The sequence below is a fragment of the Pangasianodon hypophthalmus genome, chromosome 3 (assembly GCF_027358585.1).
Source record: "Pangasianodon hypophthalmus isolate fPanHyp1 chromosome 3, fPanHyp1.pri, whole genome shotgun sequence".
Classification (NCBI taxonomy): Eukaryota; Metazoa; Chordata; class Actinopteri; order Siluriformes; family Pangasiidae; genus Pangasianodon; species Pangasianodon hypophthalmus.
Window position 1 is genome coordinate 26,808,495 of NC_069712.1, and position 22,469 is coordinate 26,830,963.

The 22,469-nt window shown below is 37.7% G+C and overlaps 1 protein-coding gene across 1 annotated transcript in view; it reads right to left on the bottom strand.

The window, feature by feature from the left end:
• Positions 1–22,469, bottom strand: part of wdr11 (WD repeat domain 11) — a 100,852-nt gene that overhangs the window by 51,165 nt on the left and 27,218 nt on the right. The window contains exons 10-11 of the mRNA XM_053232560.1: positions 19,650–19,829; positions 9,493–9,577 (exon numbers count right to left, since the gene is read on the bottom strand). Coding sequence (XP_053088535.1) covers positions 9,493–9,577; positions 19,650–19,829 — 265 coding nt within the window. The remainder of the gene's footprint in view (positions 1–9,492; positions 9,578–19,649; positions 19,830–22,469) is intronic.

Sequence of the window (22,469 nt, forward strand, 5' to 3'; positions counted from 1 at the left end):
TTTTATACCGTGCGTCACCAGGAGTCATGTTGTATTTGCTTTTCTTTATTATTTTATTCCTAACAACCATTAGGGTGTGTCAAATAATTTTTTTATAGAAGCAATTATTACTGTGCTTACATTTCACCCATGCAATCCCACACAAATATACTATATGGTCAAAATTATATGGACGCCTGACCATCACACCCATATGTAGGCCTTCCCAAACTATTGCCACAAAATTAGAAGCACATAATTGTATAGGATGTCTTTGTATGCTGTAGCATTACAGTTTGCCTTTACTGGAACTACAGAGCCCAAACATGTTCCAGCATGACAATGACTCTGTGCACAAAGCAAGGTCCATGTAGACATGGTTTGCCAGTGTTGGAGTAGAAGAACTGGAGTGGCCTGCACAGATCCATGACTTCAACCCCACTGAACACCTTTTGGATGAGTTTGAATGTGCCAGGCATCTTCACCCATCAAATCTTGACCTCGCTAATGCTCTAATGGCTGAATGGGCAAATCCCCATAGCCATGATCCAAAATCTAGCAGAAAGCCTTCCTAGCAGTGTGGAGGTTATTATAACATCAAAGGGAAACTAAATCTGGAATGGGATGTTCAACAAGCATACAGTTGAGGTCAAAAGTTTACATCCCCCTTTCAGAATCTGCAAAATGTTTATTATTTTACCAAAATAAGAGGGATCATACAAAATGCATGTTATTGTTTATTTAGTGCTGACCTGAATAAGATATTTCACATAAAAGATGTTTACATATAGTCCACAAGAGAAAATAATAGTTGAATTTATAAAAATGACCCCGTTCAAAAGTTTACATCCACTGGATTCTTAATACTGTGTTGTTACCTGAATGATCCACAGCTGTGTTTTTTTGTTTACTGATAGTTGTTCAAGAGTCCCTTGTTTGTCCTGAACAGTTAAACTGCCTGCTGTTCTTCAGAAAAATCCTTCAGGTCCCACAAATTCTTTGGTTTTCCAGCATTTTTTGTGTATTTGAACCCTTTCCAACAATCACTGTATGATTCTGAGATCCATCTTTTCACACTGAGGACAACTGAGGGACTCATATGCAACTATTACAGAAGGTTCAAACACACACTGATGCCCCAGAAGGAAAAACCATGCATTAAGAGCCGGGGGGTGAAAACTTTTGAACAGAATGGAGATGTGTACATTTTTCTTATTTTGCCTAAATATCATATTTTTTCATTTAGTACTGCCCTTCAGAGGCTACAGAAGATAGTTACATGTTTCCCAGAAGACAAAATAAGTTAAATTTACCCTGATCTTCAAATTCAAAAAGTTTTCACCCCCCGGCTCTTAATGCATGGTTTTTCCTTCTGGAGCATCAGTGAGCGTTTGAACCTTCTGTAATAGTTGCATATGAGTCCCTCAGTTGTCCTCAGTGTGAAAAGATGGATCTCAGAATCATACAGTGATTGTTGGAAAGGGTTCAAATACACAAAAAATGCTGGAAAACCAAAGAATTTGTGGGACCTGAAGGATTTTTCTGAAGAACAGCAGCCAGTTTAACTGTTCAGGACAAACAAGGGACTCTTGAACAACTATCAGTAAACAAAAAAACACAGCTGTGGATCATTCAGGTAACAACACAGTATTAAGAATCAAGGGGATGTAAACTTTTGAACGGGGTCATTTTTATAAATTCAACTATTATTTTCTCTTGTGGACTATATGTAAACATCTTTTATGTGAAATATCTTATTCAGGTCAGCACTAAATAAACAATAACATGCATTTTGTATGATCCCTCTTATTTTGGTAAAATAATAAACATTTTGCAGATTCTGAAAGGGGTATGTAAACTTTTGACCTCAAATGTATATGAATTTGATAGTCAGGTGTCCATATATTTTTAGCCACAGAGTATAGATCATTATGAAACAAATCATGGGCAATGCAATAATATTCAGAGGATGACAGGGCAGAGAAACTGAAGCAGCTGGAAGATATCCTGGCAGAAGCAACCTTTTATCAGAGCAAATGGGTTGCAGAACATTACTAGAGCTAGTAAGTGACAATGCTTCCAGCCACTAAGCATGGAAAACCTTTCGTGAACTCATGAAAGAGTCCCTAACTAAAGTGGATTTGCAACCAAGAATTGTAAATTGTCACTTTTAATAATGTTAGTTTTTCCAATGACTTTTGGTTCCTTAAATAAGGGGGGACCACATATAAAAAGTGCTGTAATTCCTACACTGTTTACCCAATTTGAATGTAAAATCCTCAAATTAAACCTGAAAGTCTACTCATATTAATTATTTAATTTCAACTCCAGGTGTTTTGATGTAATCTAATATGGCCCCCTTTGAAAAATGTTTGGAGACCCCTGGTGTAATTGGATGAATAACTGGATTCAGGAATCTGCTGTGCATGACAGCAGATGAATTTGATTTTCTTTCCAACTCTCATTGGCTGTTGCTACTAGTCATAGAAATGCTCATATTACAAAATTCATTGTCAAGAATATCAAACTCTGAAAATATCAGAGCATCTGAAGCAGTTTGACAGGGAAATCAGGACTGAAGTGGTGTAATGTACATTATAGAAGAGGTGCAAAAGTTCCGTCTGAGAGAGAGAGGACTATTAACAGCTTGGGTGAATAGCTGCAGAGCCTCAAAACACTCCCATCCAAAGTGCCACCTATTCCTGCTTTTATCACTCTGAGACAATTGCGCCCAGCTAGACAGGAAGATCTCTTCATTGAAAGTTGATAGAATATGGTGTTCCAGAACCAACAATGCACTTGAACCTTGGAAGGTCTAAAGCCCTTTCTATGTGAAACATTTGGGGCATCAAATCTTCCCTGCCTGGGTGTGAAAAAGAGTGGATATAGAAGAAACACAAAAGAAATCACTATCAAGATGTTCTAGGAAAACTTTTTGGCTGAGGTTCAGTTTGAATCATAACTTGGTTTAAAAAAAAAAAAAAAAAGAAAGGAAAAAACCTTACTGTGGTTATTAAAAGAGCAACACTGTCCTAGAAGTTACCTATACTCAGTCACAATAATGAGGACATTAATCTTGTAATAAGAAATAAATGAACCACATTTTCATTTGCACAGTGCATGAAAATGCCAAGAGATGGTGGTTTGACACAGAATACTGAAAATCAAGGGGGTTAGGGGGGAGCTATATAATAAATAAAGATTAAAAATTCACTTCTCAACATATAAACCTGAACTCAGAAAAAAGTACAAAATAAAAGTGCATAACTGAAGTCAGAGTTTCTTATCCATATAAAAAAATGTAACTATATAGATAAACCGTTTTCTTTCATTTAATAATTTATTAATGCGTCTAAAAAAAAATCTAAAGGAACCAGTCAGCTGTGCAAACAGTAATCTTCTGATGGTTCTTTACAGCATAACTAATCCGACACGTATAAACTTATATGTTAAGCAGCTAAGTATTGAGTTATCATATTAGCATGATATTAATTTTAAAAATGTTTTTCTTTTGCTTTTCTGCTAAGTGATGGTCAAGATGCACTTGCCCTGAGAGTTCTACGTAATAAAAATGCCATCCTCAAAGCCGTGAGCTGTACAAAGATGATTTCAATAATCCTAATGGGCTGCCTAAAAAAAAAATAAATAAATTTCTACACCTACTCTGCACAAATCTGAATATGGAGAAGTTCTCTGGCCTGTCTATTGACGTATCTTTGAAGCTTAATTTGCCAATGCTGAATAGGCCCCAGTGTGGTATAATAGCCAAACTGTATTAAAGCCAACTCTCAAATTCATAATCTCATCATGAATTAAACATCTTTTACAGACTTTAAAACGCTTCTGATTGAATTTGGCACCAAGGTCTAATTTAAGGTCACAAACCAATTCCGCTGCCAATGCACACGAACAATGAGTGTGGTGTAAAAATTAGCAACAAAAGAATCAATTGCTTTTCTCAGAACACACACCAAAATCTATTCTACACAGAAATGACAAATAATGTCTGCAGAATGGGGCCAAGAAAAAAAAAAAAAAAGGAGCATTAAATACATAACTAGGCCTCATATTCAATTCACCAACACTGCAATACTGCTCTGCATCCGCCTGCCAAAACAAAACAACAGTTACACCAATTATATGCCTTTGCCTGATAGCTGCCATTATGCATTTAATTACATCAACTGAATTACATTAATTGATTTAATATTTTAAATAAACTAAAGATGAAAGATTTAAAATGAAAAGATGACCTATGGTGACACGCAAATACAAGCCCAGACGCTGTAAAACACTGTAATAACATGACAAGTGCACTGTGACTGACTACATCAACATCAGCTAATTTAAAACACACAACAAGTTAATGATATACTCATTAACTTGCCACATAAATAACATGAACATAACATTTTATTAGGAGAAACGAAGGCAACTGCTTTTGGGCATGACAATAAACTACTGCAGTATGCTATCCATTCAAATCAAGACATTAAGACATTGTCACAGAGTTTTGTGTCTTAGTCTTTTGCTTTTTTTTTTTTACCTCTTCTACTGTAAATAAGTGTTTTTCTCATTTCAGACTAAAGACATTCATATTCAGAGTTGGCGGCTTACTTACATGATGGAATGTAAACGTATTCAGATATGGGCTAAGCCCCTGCTTAGGATGCACCATTGAGAATATACAAATCACCCGCATACAGTTCATACCTCTGAGGTTGCCAGATTTTTCAATAACAAATAAAAACCACGAGAAAAAAAAAAAAATTAAGGATAGAAAATACATGCTGAAGGCTGAAATAATGTTTTTCCTTCACTGTCAATTGTAATTCAATATAAATCTACTAAATAAATCTAAATAAAATAAAATTAATCTAATATGAATCTAGTATATTACAGTATAGTCCTAGTTGCAATTGTCACATTTATCACATTAAAATGTGGTTTAATTTAATTTAACTAGATGGCTTCCATCCTCATTATTTAGAATAATAAAGGTGGAAGAATAGCACTTGATCCAGCACGCCCTATTATTTAGCATTTATTAATTAATTTTTTTTTTTTTTTGGTGTATCATGTTCCGACAGTTACTCATGCGCACGCCTTAACGAAGCCACAAGATACTAAATCGAGCTCATGAAATCACAATGTGTGTGCAGGATGTAGGCTATTTTATCACGTTTAATTCACAATTATGAGTTGTCCATGTAATAAAGTAATGCTGGAGCTCAGTATGGTCATTCAACTTAGAAAGCGAAACATAATGAGAGAAAGAGTGATAGGAGAGAAAGAAGGAGCGACTGAAAATACAAAAGAGAGAAGGGCGAGCGAGAACGAAGGCGAGATACAGTGACAGACAAGTAGGTGAGGGGAAAAAAGGAATAAAGAGTGAGAAATGGAGAAAGGGGAAAGGAAGGATATTGGGTGAAAAAGAGAAAGTATGAAAGAAACAGCAGGGTGATGATGTGCTTGACAAATTTACTTAATATGCATTATTTTCAACATATATATATATATATATCACCAGAATCTAAACACAATATACTTTAATATTCTTTGTTCTTAGCCGTGAGGGCTTTATCTGTGTTCCCCCAGACTTAAGCATATGAAGCATCAGTCCATCAGTTAAAGGTACAGAGCTGAATAACTGGCTGTGTGTATAATGTCACTAACGAAACGGAGAGGGAATAGATGGTGTTTATTTCTAATCAATATCTTAACCACTTAATTGATTCAATCTCCCGTTCATTATGAGGGTGAAATCGTGGCTTCGCTCATTAAGAGAATGGTAATAAATGAAACGAAGTCTTGCTGATATGCTGCTGCTCCACACATGAGCACTAACTCGAGGATTAATATTATCAGGCTAATGCTTGTTCGCCGAGTTTATGTTGTGGCACAAAGCCAGTGAAGTTTTTTTGAATCTTTATCTGTGCTACGATAGGTTTAGGGGGAAAAAATGGTGAGGAGAGTCAAGCTCTACATCTGAGGGTAACTAAACAGAAGAATTTGATGTAGTTTTAAGGATTTCAGCTCCAATTTGGAGTTACGATAAAAATTCTATCTGACAAAAAAAAAGCAAAATTGGCTGCGCTTTCTTGGTCAAAGGGGAGTCTGTGAGCTCATGTATGCAGAAGAGGGCAGATAGCGCTTTCCTCCGAGTGTGATGCGTTTGCCTGACTTCATATGCCTGACTTAATTAATTATAAATTATACATAGCATCATTAAAGCATTAGTCAATAAATAACAGACTTGAAACATAAAACATGAACCGTATAACATCACACCTAATGTTACGAGTACACTTCGAATAATAATAATAATAATAATAATTATTAGAAGAATGTTGTACTGTAATAAACATTGAACACTAACATTTAAAGCTGACTAAAATAACAAAAACAGTAATCAAAGTGTCTAGCAGTAATATATTTCTTTGTCTATGTGATATTTTTTAATAATATTACGGAACAAAGATTCAATTAGCAGGCAGGTTATGCAAAAGGATTTAGTATTGCTTCACTTGTAACTTGATGCACATGAAATTATTTTCATATTTGTTTTTTACAAGTGAAACATACACTTGAGATGATTTGAATCATTGAATTTCATCGAAATCATCAATTTCTTTCTTTTCAAATGCTTACGACAAGTTTATGAGGACATCATTCAGCAGGGAAGCACTGAGAGCTGCATTTGTATGTGTATGTGTGTGTGTGTGTGTGTGTGTGTGTGTGGATTTGAGGGGATTAAGAGGGTGGAACAGCAGAGATTGAGTTTACCATGGTATACCCTCATTATATCCCAAAGCATCATACTGTAATATCAGACATATATAAGCGAGGAGCAAAAATAAACACAAACAAAGCCAACAAACATCAGCATCATTTCTAGAGATTAGTTCTGCTAGAGATCTAGAGATAAGGTGTCCTGATGTACTGCCAGTTCATTAAGTACACCAACAGTGCCCTCCAGAATTATTGGTACCCTTCCTAAAATTGTATGAATTATACAATATACACAATATATATTTTTTTAAAGAAATCTTAATTGCATTCAAAAAGACAAATAAGTGACAACTGAATAAAAAAAATCATCAGAAGGTGTCAGGCCACCATACTGTTCATGCTGACAATCTGTTCTGGGAGGAACTCATGATACCAACACTCTTAAAAAGTTGCAACATGTTTCACCCCAAAACCTGGTTTCCTCTGCCAAGAGGTTACGGCTTAGATGTAGACGGAGCTTTCAACAGTACAAAGACCCAAACATACAGCCAAGTCAACATGGACATTGTTAAAGGAATATAAAATCAATGTTTTTCACTTGCTCCCTCAGTTCCTGGATTTGCAACCAGTGGCCTGGATTGAAGATGGCAGCCCGTATAAGCAAACTTACACTGGTTACTCTTTCCTTCTCTACACTAGTTACTCAAACTTATACTGGTTCTCTTACTCTACCTTCTTTCTGACAGACAGGCAGCAGCTAGTGACGCTGGGAAAATTCAGATCCAGCACCTACACAATCAGCACTGGTGCTCCTCAGGGTTGTATGCTCTCCCCACTGCTCTTATCCCTCTACACCAATGCCTGCACCTCTACAGACCCCTCTGTCAAGCTCCTGAAGTTTGCAGAGGACACCATAGTCATAGGCATCATCCAGGACTGCAATGAGTCTGCATATAGAAGGTAGGTTGAACAGCTGGCTGTCTGGTGCAGTCAAAACAACCTGGAGGTGAACACAGCCAAAACAGTGGAGCTCAAGAGGAACTCCCCAGCACTCCCCCCTTCACCATCCTGACACTGTGGCTTTACCATCTCACGGGATCTGAAGTGGCAGACCCACATAGACTCCATTGTAAAAAAGGCTCAGCAGAGGCTGTATTTCCTTCGCCAACTAAGGAATTTCAATCTGCCACGGAAGTTGCTGACCCGGTTCTACTCAGCTGTCATTGAGTCTGTTCTATGTACTTCAATAACTGTCTGGTTTGGTTCAGCTACCAAATCAGACATAAGAAGACTACAACAGACAGTCTGGACTGCTGAGAGGATTATTGGTGATCCTCTGCCCTCCCTCCAGGAAGTGTACTCCTCCAGAATGATGAAACGGAAAGAAAAATCATTTCAGACCCCACTCACCCCGGCCACAACCTCTTTGAGCTGCTGCCCTCTGGCCGGCGCTGCAGAGCACTGAGCACCAGAAAATCCAGACACAAGAGCAGCTTTTTCTCACAGGCCATCTCCCTTATCAACAGTTAACTGCCTCCATGGACCCTCGTAGAACCATCCTTTCACTGCAGATAGACTCTTATGCGCAATTGTAAATTCATTGCTATTTATTCCATTACCTGTATATACCCCTACCTTCTGTACACTGCATTACCGCTTGCAAAGCATCTGTACCACGTCTATTCTGCCTTAAGCTTATTGTGTCTTCGATACATTTCTTAATAATTCTTATTATTATGTGTCCTGCTGTCATATGTGGATGTACTGGCAGCTTACACAAATTCCTTCCAAGTGTGAGCACACTTTATATTAAAGCTCATTCTGATTCTGAATGCTCTTTCTGATTAAATGGATGAGTGGTTAAAAATTTTGACAATCTAACAATCATTTTGAAACCAGCGTTTTGCAGATAGAATTGTACAAACGAAAAATTGCTTAATTACAACTACGTCTTTGTATGTTTGGGCGTTTGTCGAGAGATTGCGAGTTCTGGTCAAGAAAACGCCACAGCCAGGAGCCAAGGAAGCAAAATTGACTGTGCTCTCTGCATGGGAGGGATAGCAGGTGCTCTATTCCCTGTCAATCACAGCGACGCTAGCCAATTGCAGGCATTTGTGAGCTCATGTATGTGGAAGAGGGCCGATAGCGCTTTCCTCCGAATGTGTTGCCCAGCATAAGCAGCAGTTCGAAAAGATGCCAATGGCTGGCTTCGTGTGTCCTGGAGGATGTACGTGTTTCCCTTTACCCTCTCCAGTTGGTAGCTGTGGCATGATAGGAGAGAGCTGGCTGGTGGGGACCAAATTGGGGAGAAATAAAATTAATTTGTCAGATCAGGTAACTTTATTTGACTTGGGCGAAGTTTTTGACTTCTGCTCAGGTCTGGTAATGTGCTTTCTTTTTCTTCACTGAAAGCATCTACACCCAGTGCAGTCTTTGGTTGCTGTGCAAACCGGCGTTGCACGTGATTATTATTACTGCCATTCTTCTTTGACCCCTGTGATAACTTGTAGGTTTTTAATTTTTGCGTTTTGTACCATTGCTTTTTACTTTTTACCTCTGTGAGTGAAAAGTCAGAACAGTTGGGGGCACCAGCAAAACCCAGCACCGACTATAATGGCACATCAAAGGTCACTCCTTTTTGCAGAAGGCTCATTCGAACACTAACTGATGCTGGAAATGGTCTGTCAAATTTTGTTTTTAAGACATAACGAGAAAATACATTTATTTTTTATATGTAACTGTAATGTTAACATCACGACAAACAAAAAAGCCACTCCTCACCTGACTTCACACGAATGCACGCTGAGCTCTTTGTACAGGAGGCCACTCGTCAGGTTATACACCAGCACTGAGCCATTACTCGAACCTGAAGAATACAAAATCACACACTGGATCAATCAATAGTCATCATCTAAATGTCAACCTGAGTCCTGACCTTTTGAGCTACTCTGAGTGGCTGTTAAATATCAACCATCATCAACATGCCGAAAATAATCTTCGGTCATTTCATACACACACACACACACAAAAAAAAAAACTGTATTTTTGAGCTGCCCTAAATGCGTACTCATGAAATGGAAATGTTCACTAGCAAAACTAATATTTTATTATACTCAGGTATGTAATTATTATTCAGAAAGACACAGACTGCAGTGTAAAATTTAACCAAATGACTGAGACAACTTATAAGTGCACTGATCTTGAAAAACCCATCAGATGGCACTGGGGTTGAATCCTGGGAAAATTTGCCAAAAAATGACCAAAAAAAAAAATCAGGTATTGATCAAAGTTGAGTGTTTCTTCCAATAATATTCAGTATGTTCAGAAAGTATTCAGACCATTTCACTTTTTGCACACTATACTATATTACATATTTAATATTTTAATATAAAATGGATGTAATTAATCTACATACAATAATTCACAATGAAAGAGCAAGAACCTGTTTAAAATTTGTTTTACCAAAAGTTTTAGATTAGGTAAATATTAGATAAGGTAAATTTAGATAAGTACTAAGGCACCCTAAATTGAGCTCAGGTGCATCCTGTTTACTTTATTATCCTGAGATGTCTCCAGAACTTGACTGGAGTCTATCTGTGGCAAATTCAATTGATTAGACATGATTTAGGAAAGCACATATCTGTGTGTATAAGGTTCCACAATTCACAGTGCATGTCAGACCAAAAACCAAGCCATGAAGCTGAAGGAATTCTCTGTAGACCTCCAAGATGAAACTGTGTCAAGAAATAGATCTGTGCAAAGGGGTTAAAAAAAAAAACAATTCTAAAGCTCTGAATGTAGACATTGTGAAATGGAAAAAGTCTGGAACCACCCTGGACTCTTTCTAGAGCAGGCTGGCCAAACTAGCAACCGGACTAGAAAGTCCTCCACAGAGATGGTAAAACCTGCCAGGAGGACAATAATCTCAGAAATACCCCATCAATCAGGCCTTCTTGGTACAGTAGCTAGACGCAAGCAACTTCTGAGTAAAGGGCATATGTTAAGCACTTAAAGGACTCTGAGAGAATGAGGAAAATATTTCTCTGGTCTGATGAAACAAAATTCTCTTTGGGCTGAACTCCAAGCACTATGTGTGGCAAAAACTAGGTAGCCATGAACTGCCTAATGCAATCTTTATGGTGAAGCATGGTGGTGGCAGCACCATTCAGTGGGGTGCTTCTCATTATCAAGAACAGGGAGCCTCAGCAGAATTGAGGGAAGGATGAAAGCAGCCAAATACACAGAGTCATTGAAGAAAACCTGTTCTAGAGTGCACACATCCTTAGACTGGGGCAAAGGTTCAGCTTTCAACAGGACAACAACCCGAAGCAAACGGCCAAGACAACGCTGAAGTGACAACACTTCGGGACAAGTCTCTGAATGTCCCTGAGTGGCCTAGCCAATGCCCAGACTTGAAACTCCTAGAACATCTGTGGAAAGACCAGAAGATGGCAGTTCACAGACCCTCCCCATCCAATCTGATTGAGCTTGAGAGGATCTGCCGGGAAGAATCGAGGAAATGGGCCAAATCCAAGTGTGCAAAGATTGTAGAGGCTTAGCAAAGAAGACTTGAAACTATAATTGCTCCCAAAGGCACTTCTACAAAGTACTGTATAAAGGCTCTGAATGCTGTAACTAAATGAAAGATTTCAGCTTTTATAAATTGGCAAAAATTCTAAAGACTTCTTTTCGCTTATGGGTTATTTTGTCAGTTGAATCCATTTTAAATTAAAGCTATAATACAACAAAGTGTGCATAAACAGAAGGGGTCTGAAAACTTTCTGAAGTAGTTTGACATCTCTACTGTAAGAAAGAGAAATACATTTCACCAAAACAATGTGGAAGTGTTTTTATTTAGATTATTTTCTAAACCTGCCTTGGTGTCTTCATCATGTTGTGTATGGAGGCAGTTTAATAAACACAGCTGTAAATGCAGTCAGTCTGTCTAATGGTGTCTAAAGCCTCGCTAGCTAAGTGTGGACATACAAATTGGACATAAGTCTAATTAAACAGATTAGTTTGTAGTCAGATATCAACTGTCAAAATGTATGTGATGCTCCGGTGCCATCATCAAAACAGAGAAGAGCACTTACACACTCTGTACGGATGACAGAGGACAAACTTATAAAATGTTTAAATGACCTAATAAAAACAGGAAATTCAGCCAACAGAACAGAAGTGACTGAATGAATCAGTGATTATTTCTCCACTGATGTCTCCAGACAGAGAGCAGTCGAGTGAAGAAATCTCGACAGGACTCACGTTTAAATGTGACGAGACAGAGACTAACGAGAATGATGCTGATAATCAAATTCTTTAGAATTTAGCAGTAATGCTGTTTCTTCAGTAAGTAAATTAGGTAAATGTACAGGCAGGTGGAGAGCCTTTCAGTGGAACTGGAGGTAACTATATTTAAAAAAACTTTAGTTCTGATTGAAATACATGCAAAAGATAAACATATTTCAGTCAAAACAAAGAAAAAACAAACCAAGAAAAAAGGGTAAAATGTAAATTTCCTCGTATGAAGGGTTTTCCCAGGCCGCCGCACACTTGTGAACAGTAAGACATGCACGTGTTAACTGCTGTCGTTTGACTCAATTAGCAAATACTGACTCAATTAGCTTTGTACTACATAATCTGTAAATAACAAAGTTTTTTTTTTTCATGTTAAATCTCTCAAGCTTCTCTCCATTTGAGTTGCATACAGTATGAGGAGCAGGAAGCAGGCACCAGGCAGGCTCCCCCAGACTGGAGAGTTTATGAGGGCATGTCTCTTTCCATATATGAAGACGATAAATCATTTGATCATTTGCTGAGGATTGTGGGAGGTCTAGAGTCAAGAGCATACACTGTCTGTCAGTGCTGTGATATATAGGCTCTATATGACAATGTGTGTGTCGTGTCCATAATAGAGAGGTTTGAGATGAGATTACAGACTACAGATCGATCACACAGATCATACTGGCTTGACAGCAGTGCTCCGGGTGTGAAATGGCTGTCACGCAGCCATAAATACTGCTGGAGGATGGAGAGAAGGAGAATGAAGGGGGGAAAAAAAGAGACAGGGGAAAGGGCAAAGAAAGAGAGAAAGAATGAAGAAAACAAAGAAAAGCTAGTGAATAGTCAAAAAAATGTGATTGACAGAATCCGAGTACGCTCCTTCAACTTCCGTTTTCAATTAGTTCAAAGCGTCCGATCGATTGCATACATCCCAGGATGAACTGACCCGGAATTGTGGGATTCGTCTCAGTTTCCAGCGTAACCCACTGAACTGTGTGAGCGACTACGTGCCAATAGCACTCAGGCACATAATATCCTGCTATCCTGCTAATGGCGTGACTTTTAATAGTGTTCCAAGGACAAGCTGATTCAGGGCCACTATCTGTATCTGTAGCGATATCTGTTCAGTGCTTCACATATTTGTATTCGGATTTCAACCTGTAGCCTAAAGCGGAACTTTTTCAGAGAGGTAGAAATTCCAGCACTATCAGCATGGTCTGTACTTTCTCTCTGACAGTTCCTCATCCTCAACTACATCACTCTATTTCATAATGCCTCTCAAAGTACAGGAATTTTTTTTTTTAGTTATTATTTCTGTTTGAACCTGTTTGTGATATATTCTAACAAGTTAATGTGGTTTTATTTCCCAACATATAAACAAACTAGTCGCTTAATTTACACCACCGTGGCTTGGACCAGGCCGTAACTAAGAGCCGTTCCATGCTCAGTTTTTTTTCCCTCCATTTTAATCACCTGCCAACTCTTCCTCTGAGACACCACCCGCGTTTTCAAACTGTTGCTCATGCAGCACCACGGGCAGAGTAATACACTCAGAGGAATGTGCTATCTACCCTCTTACACATACTTGAGCTTACAAACAACCACAATTGGCTAGTGTCCAGTTTTGCTTTCTAGGCTTCAGGCCATGGATAGCTGTGGCATTGTGGGAATTCAAATCCGTGATCTCCTGACAACAGGGCAAATGCTTTTCATTTCTCAGGAACGTTCATACATGCAGACTTTCTTGGTCCTACGAGCTTCATATCTGTCCGCTCGCTTGTGCCCACATTGTGCGAATGTAAAAAACTAGTTTTGCACTTATCCTATTCATATCTGTATTTGTTTAGAACATAATTGTTTTTACATAATAGCTAAAAGAGAATTGTGTCATTACTGTAATTCATTTATTCTCCAGCTAGATGCTGCACATTCAGACCACTGTTGTAGAAGATTATTTGAAATAGTTCACCGTCTAAACCAATCTATCAGTGTGCAAGAGAAAAGGAAATACAGATACAGCACAGAACAGGATGGACGCACAATAGAGCGCTCCAGAAGTGCTTTCAGTGCGCACTGGCCTTTACAGTGTGTGATTTCTTGCTCCAAGTGTGTCATTGACCTTCTGTTCGTTTTCTCATTCATGCCTTTGCATCTCTGTATGAGCTTGTAATCGGTGTCTTTTGGACTGTTGGCTTGTTTTTTTTTTTTGCAAATAATAATCTGCCAGCCTTTTATTTCGACCAGTGAAAAATATCAATGTGAAATCTGGCGGTGAAATATAATCATCTGTCATTATGAATATACTGTCAGTGTTCTGCATTGAGCATGCTCAGTTTTTACAGGGAATGAGATGAGCTAATTTGACAGGATATTTGATTGGAAATTGAGCATGGACGGCAAATGATTCAAGAGCTTTATTCGCAATGCATTACGGTAGCATAAAAGACATCAAGTACATCGTTACTGCACCTTTGCTGTAATGTTTTTTTTGCCCCCATTTTTCAAGGTTTTTTTTTTTTTTTTTTTTGCTTTAAATGTGTCATTATTCATCTTACAGCTGGCTGGTTTTTATTTAAGAATTTTCTAAAATGTCTTCGGAGGTAATGAATAGGAAATAGATCCGGAACCAACAGCACGGACAGCCGACGTACGGCGTGATTTATAATGGCCATGGCCTCAAAGTAGACGCTGACTGCACTGTGCATCACAGACAACAAGGGCTCACATCAATGCACATCAACATCATTTTTAATCATCTGTCTGAAATACCAGACGGCCCTCGTTACCAGATGATAATTTAAGCAAGGAACCAGTTTACATACTTCCGATTTCCAGCAGGGGTTTGTTTCTAGAACAATATGCTACAATGTCTGATCCTGTAATTCCTTTTTTTTATTGTATTTTATTTTTTTTAATAGCAGAAGGCATCATTTCCAATGCTGCAGGACAAGAGTACAAGAGAATTTGATGATTTCCCATCTCAAAGACACCTTGTTAACTCACCAGTTAATTATCAGGCTTAGTAGGTGTGCTGCAGCATGGTGCTGCCTATTATTTTCCTAATTAGCATCTTATTGTTTCTGTAGAGATTTTACCAGAATGTTGTTTTTCCAACTAGGACATTTCTGAATTTCTTTATTCTGATGTTTAGCAGGCAAGTTGAGGTTGAAGTAAAGTTGAGTAAGTAGATCAAGTTTAAGTCGCTTGTTTTTGTGAACTATTTCGCTTGTTTTTTTTTCCTCTTAACTTGCAATGACAATGACAATTTAGGACCATGCAGGCAGCTCCAGTATAGCTTCAACACCAGACACAACTGGAGTAAATCAAATTTGCAGTCATTTCTATGGCAAAAAGAATAAAAAAAAGAGAAGCATGCAGAAATGGCAGGTAAAAGAGTCTCTTTTTCAGGCAAAACTAATCTTAGGATCGAAACTATTGGAAAACGCAATGAGAGCAGACTACATACATAATGTGAGGCACATAAAAACACTATAATGGCAAAAGAAGTGCCAGCTGGCAGGGGTATCCACAATTTATTTTGTTTTTGTTGCTGGGAACCTGGTAGACTAGTATATTCATCTACAATGTGTCCCCTGTTAAATTCATGAACATGCCAATAACGACAAAAAATACACGGACAATGACAAAGTAGCAACTAAATCCAAAGTCTGAATCGAGGACACACTGAAGGTTTAGAAAACAAGCCTTAAATTGCTTAAAAAGCAGTGTGTTTTATTAGCATTTTTTAACATGTAGATTACTTTTATAGGCATAGATAAATGTAAAAGGAAATGTACATTAAGTCATAAATGTAATAAGCGCTACTTTTAGGTGGTGATAGAGGCTGAAAAAAGACAATTATGAAAACTAAATGATAATTCAATAACATATACTTGTGTGACTTACAGACCACAATGCATCCTGCATGTAAGTAATAACTTATGACAGAGTAAAAAAAAAAAAAAAAAAGAGGTGGGGTGGTGTGATATGGCACAACGCGAAGCGAAGTGGATTATTTTCATATAACTGCACGGTCTGGAGTGTGTTGTTCCACTTACACCACAGCGATTTGCCAATGATTGCAATGTTTATTAATGAGTGACAAGTCGCACATTTTAAAGGTTTAAAGTTAGTTCCTGTTCTCACTTGCGTTATAGCGACGGTAAACACTCATTCCCTCACCAGCCTCACTTTCTCCCTCTCCTTCTCTCTCTCTCTCTCTCTCTCTCACACAGCTTTTCATTTTAGCAAGACATCAGAAAGCGTAACCTCCTCTGACTACCCCGTGCTCGGAAATGTTACAAAGCTCCGTCACCGTTACAAAGCGCTTACACGCGAGACTCCTTCCGTAAATGTTAAATAAACGTCTCCTCACAACAAACTTCATCACATCAACAATTCCACATTTTTCTTTGTTAAAGAACACATTTTTTAAAGTCTTGTTATCATTCATCTTAGATTACGTGTAGCTCTACAGGTCCCTGTGTATGAGCTGTTACTATAGAAACAATAACGTATTAAAACAAGTGCATTAATATTAACCAATCATTCGTGTTACAGCCGAAACTACTTTTTAAGATTAGTTTCAACTTTACTGTCATTGTTCAAAGTACATATACTAAGCCAATGAAATGCAGTAGGTGATTAGTGGTACCTTTATACGAAAATAATGCCCACCGTTTGACCAATCAGATTCGAGAATTTAACCGGACTGTGGTAGAAATCTAAAAAACGTCATTTGTAAATGAAAATAGGTGCAAGTGCAACTGTATCTTCTTCACCTATTGTTTTGAAATGTCTAAAGGTACATTGGGGTTTCATGAAGTATTGTTTTCATTTTACTCACCGCAAACACAGAGAATGTAAACATTTAGGATGTTCAGACATAGTAGTTGTGCAGTAGGATGGTATTATGGGGAAGGGTGAAACATACTGTATGCTGCAATGTATCTGTAACTCAGCAGGGAATTAGCTTGTGGTTGTGTGAAAAAAAAGTCTCACAACAAAATTACACAGAATTACTAGCCCAGTTATAAGGCTGTAAAATACAGGCTTCATAGAATGTGTTACTGGGAAATACACCGTTTTCATGTAATTCCTCAACCAAAAAAAATTTAATCAGCTACTTTATGAGCTTGGTATATTTAACAACAGATTCTTTCCTGGTTCTAAATTTTATACAAAGTTAACATTAACCTCCAAAAGGTTTTATAAGTTTCCGTAAAGTTTTTTTTTTAATATCCAAGCACATACTCAATCATTTTGAGTGAGATTTTAATCACAGGGGCGTTTGTGTGTGTGTGTGTGTGTGTGTGTGTGTGTGTGTGTGTGGGTGGGTGAGAGGGTGAGAGAGAGAGAGAGAGAGAGAGAGAGAGAGAGAGAGGGCAGAATACAGGGCAGTTAGATTAAATGATGAATAATGAATGTGAAACACTTTATGACATGATCGTGACTTTTTTCTCCTCCATGACAAAACCATGATTTGTTTATTCAATCAGTGCTCAAGACCACGAAAAACAACAAGAGCTGCTTATCATCCTTCCAAGCAAAGTTTAAAATTCATCCATTAAACGGCTTGAACCTGTTGTGGTGTTGTCTTATAGTTACACTCGTCTAATGTATGCACTACAGTCTGAAATATTCATTAGGAATGCATTAGAGTTCATCTTGTTCATGCTTCCTGTTTGCATTTTAAACACTTTAATGGCATTTGACATTCCACTGCATAAGTACTCCACTGCTAGCAATTTTGTCATTACTTCAGTAGAAATGGAGATAACGTAATATAGCCAATTATAGAGCAGGGCAATTAGTTTGTGTTTTTACTACCATAAAAAGTCCCTAGACATTTTTTTTGTGTGTTTTCTATGGTCTAAAATAAGGCTGAGCGATACGACAATGTAACATTTTTATTGTGATGAATTATTATTCTTTTCTGAGATTCTGATAAACTTTTTTTTACTTTTTTTGTGAGTTTTTTTATGTAATTACAAAAAACTTGGAGCAGATGTGTTAGAATTTTATATTCTTTGAAAATGTAATATGTTACAATTTTGACAGATTTTTCTTCTCCTTTTCAGTGTTATTTATTTATTTATTTATTTTATTTACTTATAAATAAAATGTTTTTTAATATTAAAAAATGTAAAAATTAATTTTCATAGACATTAAATAAAGTATCAGTTGCTAGCAGTCTGTGTGTATATAATCTAAAAATTGTCAAATGTTACACTTTTTTACGGATTTTTTCAGTGTTATCCATCCATCCATCCATCCATCCACCCATCCATCCATCCATCCATCCATCCATCCATCTGACAAGTACTGATTAGTCTATAATTTGATGATTCCAAAAGGTATGTTTGGTGCAAAAAAAGCGCATTAACAACAGAACACCATGCCCCCGGTGAAGCATGGTGGTGGCAGCATCATGCTTTAGGGCTGCTTTTCTTCAGCTAGAGCTACAGGTTTTATCGAGGTGGAGGGAATCATGAACAACTACAAATATCAGCTGATTTGAGTGCAAAACATCCAGGTGTCTGCTAGTAAGCTGATGATGAAAAGGAATTAAACCTTTCAGTATGACAATGACCCAAAGCATACATCCAAATCAACCAAGGAACGGCTTAACCAAAAGCAGATCCATGTTTTTGAATGATTAGGCAGAAATCAGCCCTGAATCCAACTAAAAGCCCTCACAATTTGACGGATCTTGAATGTTTTTGGAAGAAAGAGTGGGAAAATTTTGCCAAATTATGACGTGCCACGCTGATAGCCTCTTACCCAATAAGACTGAGTGGTGTAATATAATCAAAAGATGCTTCAGCAGTATTAGTTTAGGGGTGTGCACACTTATGCAACTAGGTTACTGTAAGTTTTTTCCCCCTATAAAAGTTCCTGATTGTTTTTCACTTTATTTGTATAATTCGCAATTGCACATTAAAGGTGAGAAATGACTTGTCATGATTTATGTTATTCTTTTACTTCACAAAAACCTGCGTTTTAACAGGGGTGTGTAGACTTTTTATATCCATTCTATCTATCTATCTATCTATCTATCTATCTATCTATAAAAATGAAAATTTTTGTGAACGTTAAAGTATCATCAAAGAAGCTTTTCTCAATTTGTGAGCAAACCTATATATCACATTACTAATAATATTATATTATATTATATAAATAATATAATATTTTCGTCATATCCCACCCATAGGCTAAACCATTCCATTAATGAAGGATGGATTTCGATTATTTCTTAGGAACTTTGTAAATAAAGCACGAGCCTGCATGGTCCAGGAGAGCCCCAGAAACCCACAATAATTACACAAATTTAACAAAAGAAGGAGGTTCATGGGAGGAAATGATTATTTCCATTGCCAGCAATACTATAACTAGTTCCATTACTTTTGGAAACGCATTTACGATCATGATTTCCGATTTGGTTTGTGCAGATGCTGCTCCAGCTGTTCTGTATACCTACCCATACTGTCATATATGTTTATATATGTCTAACACATGCAATATTGTGTGCACTTTATACAGGGCTGTGTATAAAGTCTCTGTATTGTCTTTTATGCACCATGGTCCTGCAAATAGTTTTGTCCACACTGTATATGGACGATAATAAAAACTGATTTGCCGCTGTGTTTAATACTCACCCACGGCCAGCAGCGGCTGGTAGTGCTGGATATTTTTAGTGGTTAAAGGAGGACACATGCGCAGTGAGAAGGGTGGCAGGGGCAGACCAGATAAAAGCCCCGTCAGTAGGAACTTCAGCTGCACCTCCTGCTGCCCCACCATGGATACAGGGGGATCAACACCCGAGATCAGAGTGGGACCTGAGGGGAAAAAAGGATATGATAAGGCATTTCATTACTGAAAGCTCAGTGGATAAGAACTGGAAGTGAAATGAAATAAATAGAAAGTGAAATGAAATCTTTTGGATGAGTGGCAAAAACACCACCTATTAGCAAACACCCAGCATGAGACATGAGGTCTGGTTTTTAAAAAAAAAAAAAAAAAAAAACTTGAGTATGGAATAAAGTTCATTGTTCAAAACCTAGACCTAGTTTTATTTCATTATAAATAAAAAAATAATAAAACAAATTTTGTGATTAGACTGATGATATTTATCATACAAGACTGCATTATTTTGAACTGAGATAAATCCTAGTTTTTGGTGCGTTGGTGAATAACTGATGAATAATACAGTTACTCATTATACAAATTCTCAGCAAAGAACATATTCTTTAAAACCATGAATCTAACACTGTGTCTGATCTAATAAAGCACCTGATCTAACACAGCATCTGATCTAACACCATGCCTGATCTTTCACTGTGTCTGATCTAACACCACTTCATTTGACAGAGGTACCGAGCTGATCTATTCCAGTGTCCGATCTAACACCCTGTCTGATCTAACATAGCCTCTGATCTAACACTGTATCTGATCAGATGCTGCATCTGACCTTACATTATGGATGATCTGACGCTGCATCTGATCTTGCACCGTTCCACATGATGGAGGTTCTAATCTGATCCAACATCGTGTCTGATCTTACACTGTGTCTGATCTTACACTTCCTCATGACAGAAGTTCTGATCTGATCTGACCCTGTGTCTGATCTAACAAAGCATGTGATCTAACACCAAGTCTGATCTTTCACTGAGTCTGATCTAACACCAAGTCTGATCTTTCACTGAGTCTGATCTAACACCAATCCATTTGACAGCGGTTCTGATCTGATCTATTCCAGTGTCTGACCTAACACCCTGTCTGATCTAACATAGCCTCTGATCTAACACTGGATCTGATCAGACGCTGCATCTGACCTTACATTATGGCTGATCTGACACTGCATCTGATCTAAAAACATTCCACATGACGGAGGTTCTAATCTGATCTAACACTGTGTCTGGTCTAACACAGTGTCTGATCTTACATTGTGTCTGATCTAACACTTCCTCATGACAGATTTTCTGATCTGATCTAACACCGTGTCTGGTCTAACATCACGTCTGATCTTACACTGTGTCTGATCTAACACTTCCTCATGACAGAAGTTCTGATCTGATCTGACCCTTTGTCTGATCTAACAAAGCGTGTGATCTAACACAGCATCTGATCTAACACCAAGTCTGATCTTTCACTGAGTCTGATCTAACACCAATTCATTTGACAGCGGTTCTGATCTGATCTATTCCAGTGTCTGACCTAACACCCTGTCTGATCTAACATAGCCTCTGATCTAACACTGGATCCGATCAGACACAGCATCTAACCTTACATTACGGCTGATCTAACACTGCATCTGATCTTACACCGCTCCATATGACGGAGGTTCTGATCTGATCTAACCCCCTTGTCTGATCGAACACTGCATCTGATCGAACACTGCGCGTAATCTAACACAGAGTCTGCTCTATCTCCAAGATTGAATGTGCACGGCATCTAATAACACCATGTCTGATCTAACACTGTGTCTGATCTAACAACACTCCACATGATAACAGTTCTGATCGGCTCTAACCCCATGTCTGATCTAACACAGCATCTAACACCACTCCACATGACAGAGGGTCTAATCTGATCTAAACAGGACTTCACCTGTTTGAGAAATCATTGTATGAAATTGAAATCGAACTTGATTATCCTCATTTTTAAGAACTGTTGCGTTGCCATATACATCATTCAAATGGTAACATTTGGGGTATTTCAGTGAGTTCATTACCAAGAGGTGTGGTTAAGTGTGCTGCTGAGATATCCAATCAAATGAACTCCTGTCAATCCCTTTAAGAGCAGAGTGTACAAAGTGCAGCATGGTGACAATTTCATAGCGACATACAGCTAGATTCACGACAATGACTATGTTTAATAGTTAGTTTCCAAATCATGATAAAACAAAAAGCCAAATTTTTACTGTCCTGTACTGAATGCTCATGGACCACTACATAATAAATATGGCAGAATGCATTACGAGCAAAAAACGTTGCATAAAAGAACTGAAACGCTGACAAAACTGGGTGTTAAGACATGACAGGACAGGGCTTAAAGCTGCGCTCGAGGCTAGCGCAACATCATCTTATCCCTGCGTGTGTGCTGAGAGGCGATTAAGGGAGACAGTAAGGCACGCACGTATTTTAGATCATTTCAAATGGGTTTGAAAGTTTAGCAGATTTGAAATATTATATAATATTATATGATGATATGATATGATATCATACTTCCTTTCGTGCTGTTCCACCCAGATTAATTTGTCAGTATAAAAATAGCAACAGAACGGAAGTGCAAAAAGGTGTTAACCACCAAATCACACTTGCGCTGGCATGAAAATAGGGTCCATGGTGTTAAACGCTTTCACTACTGCTTTTCAGTAAGAACAATATGTATTTTTATTTATGGGTTTTATTTAAGATGTATTTATTTATACATACATACATATATATATATATATATATATATATATATATATATAT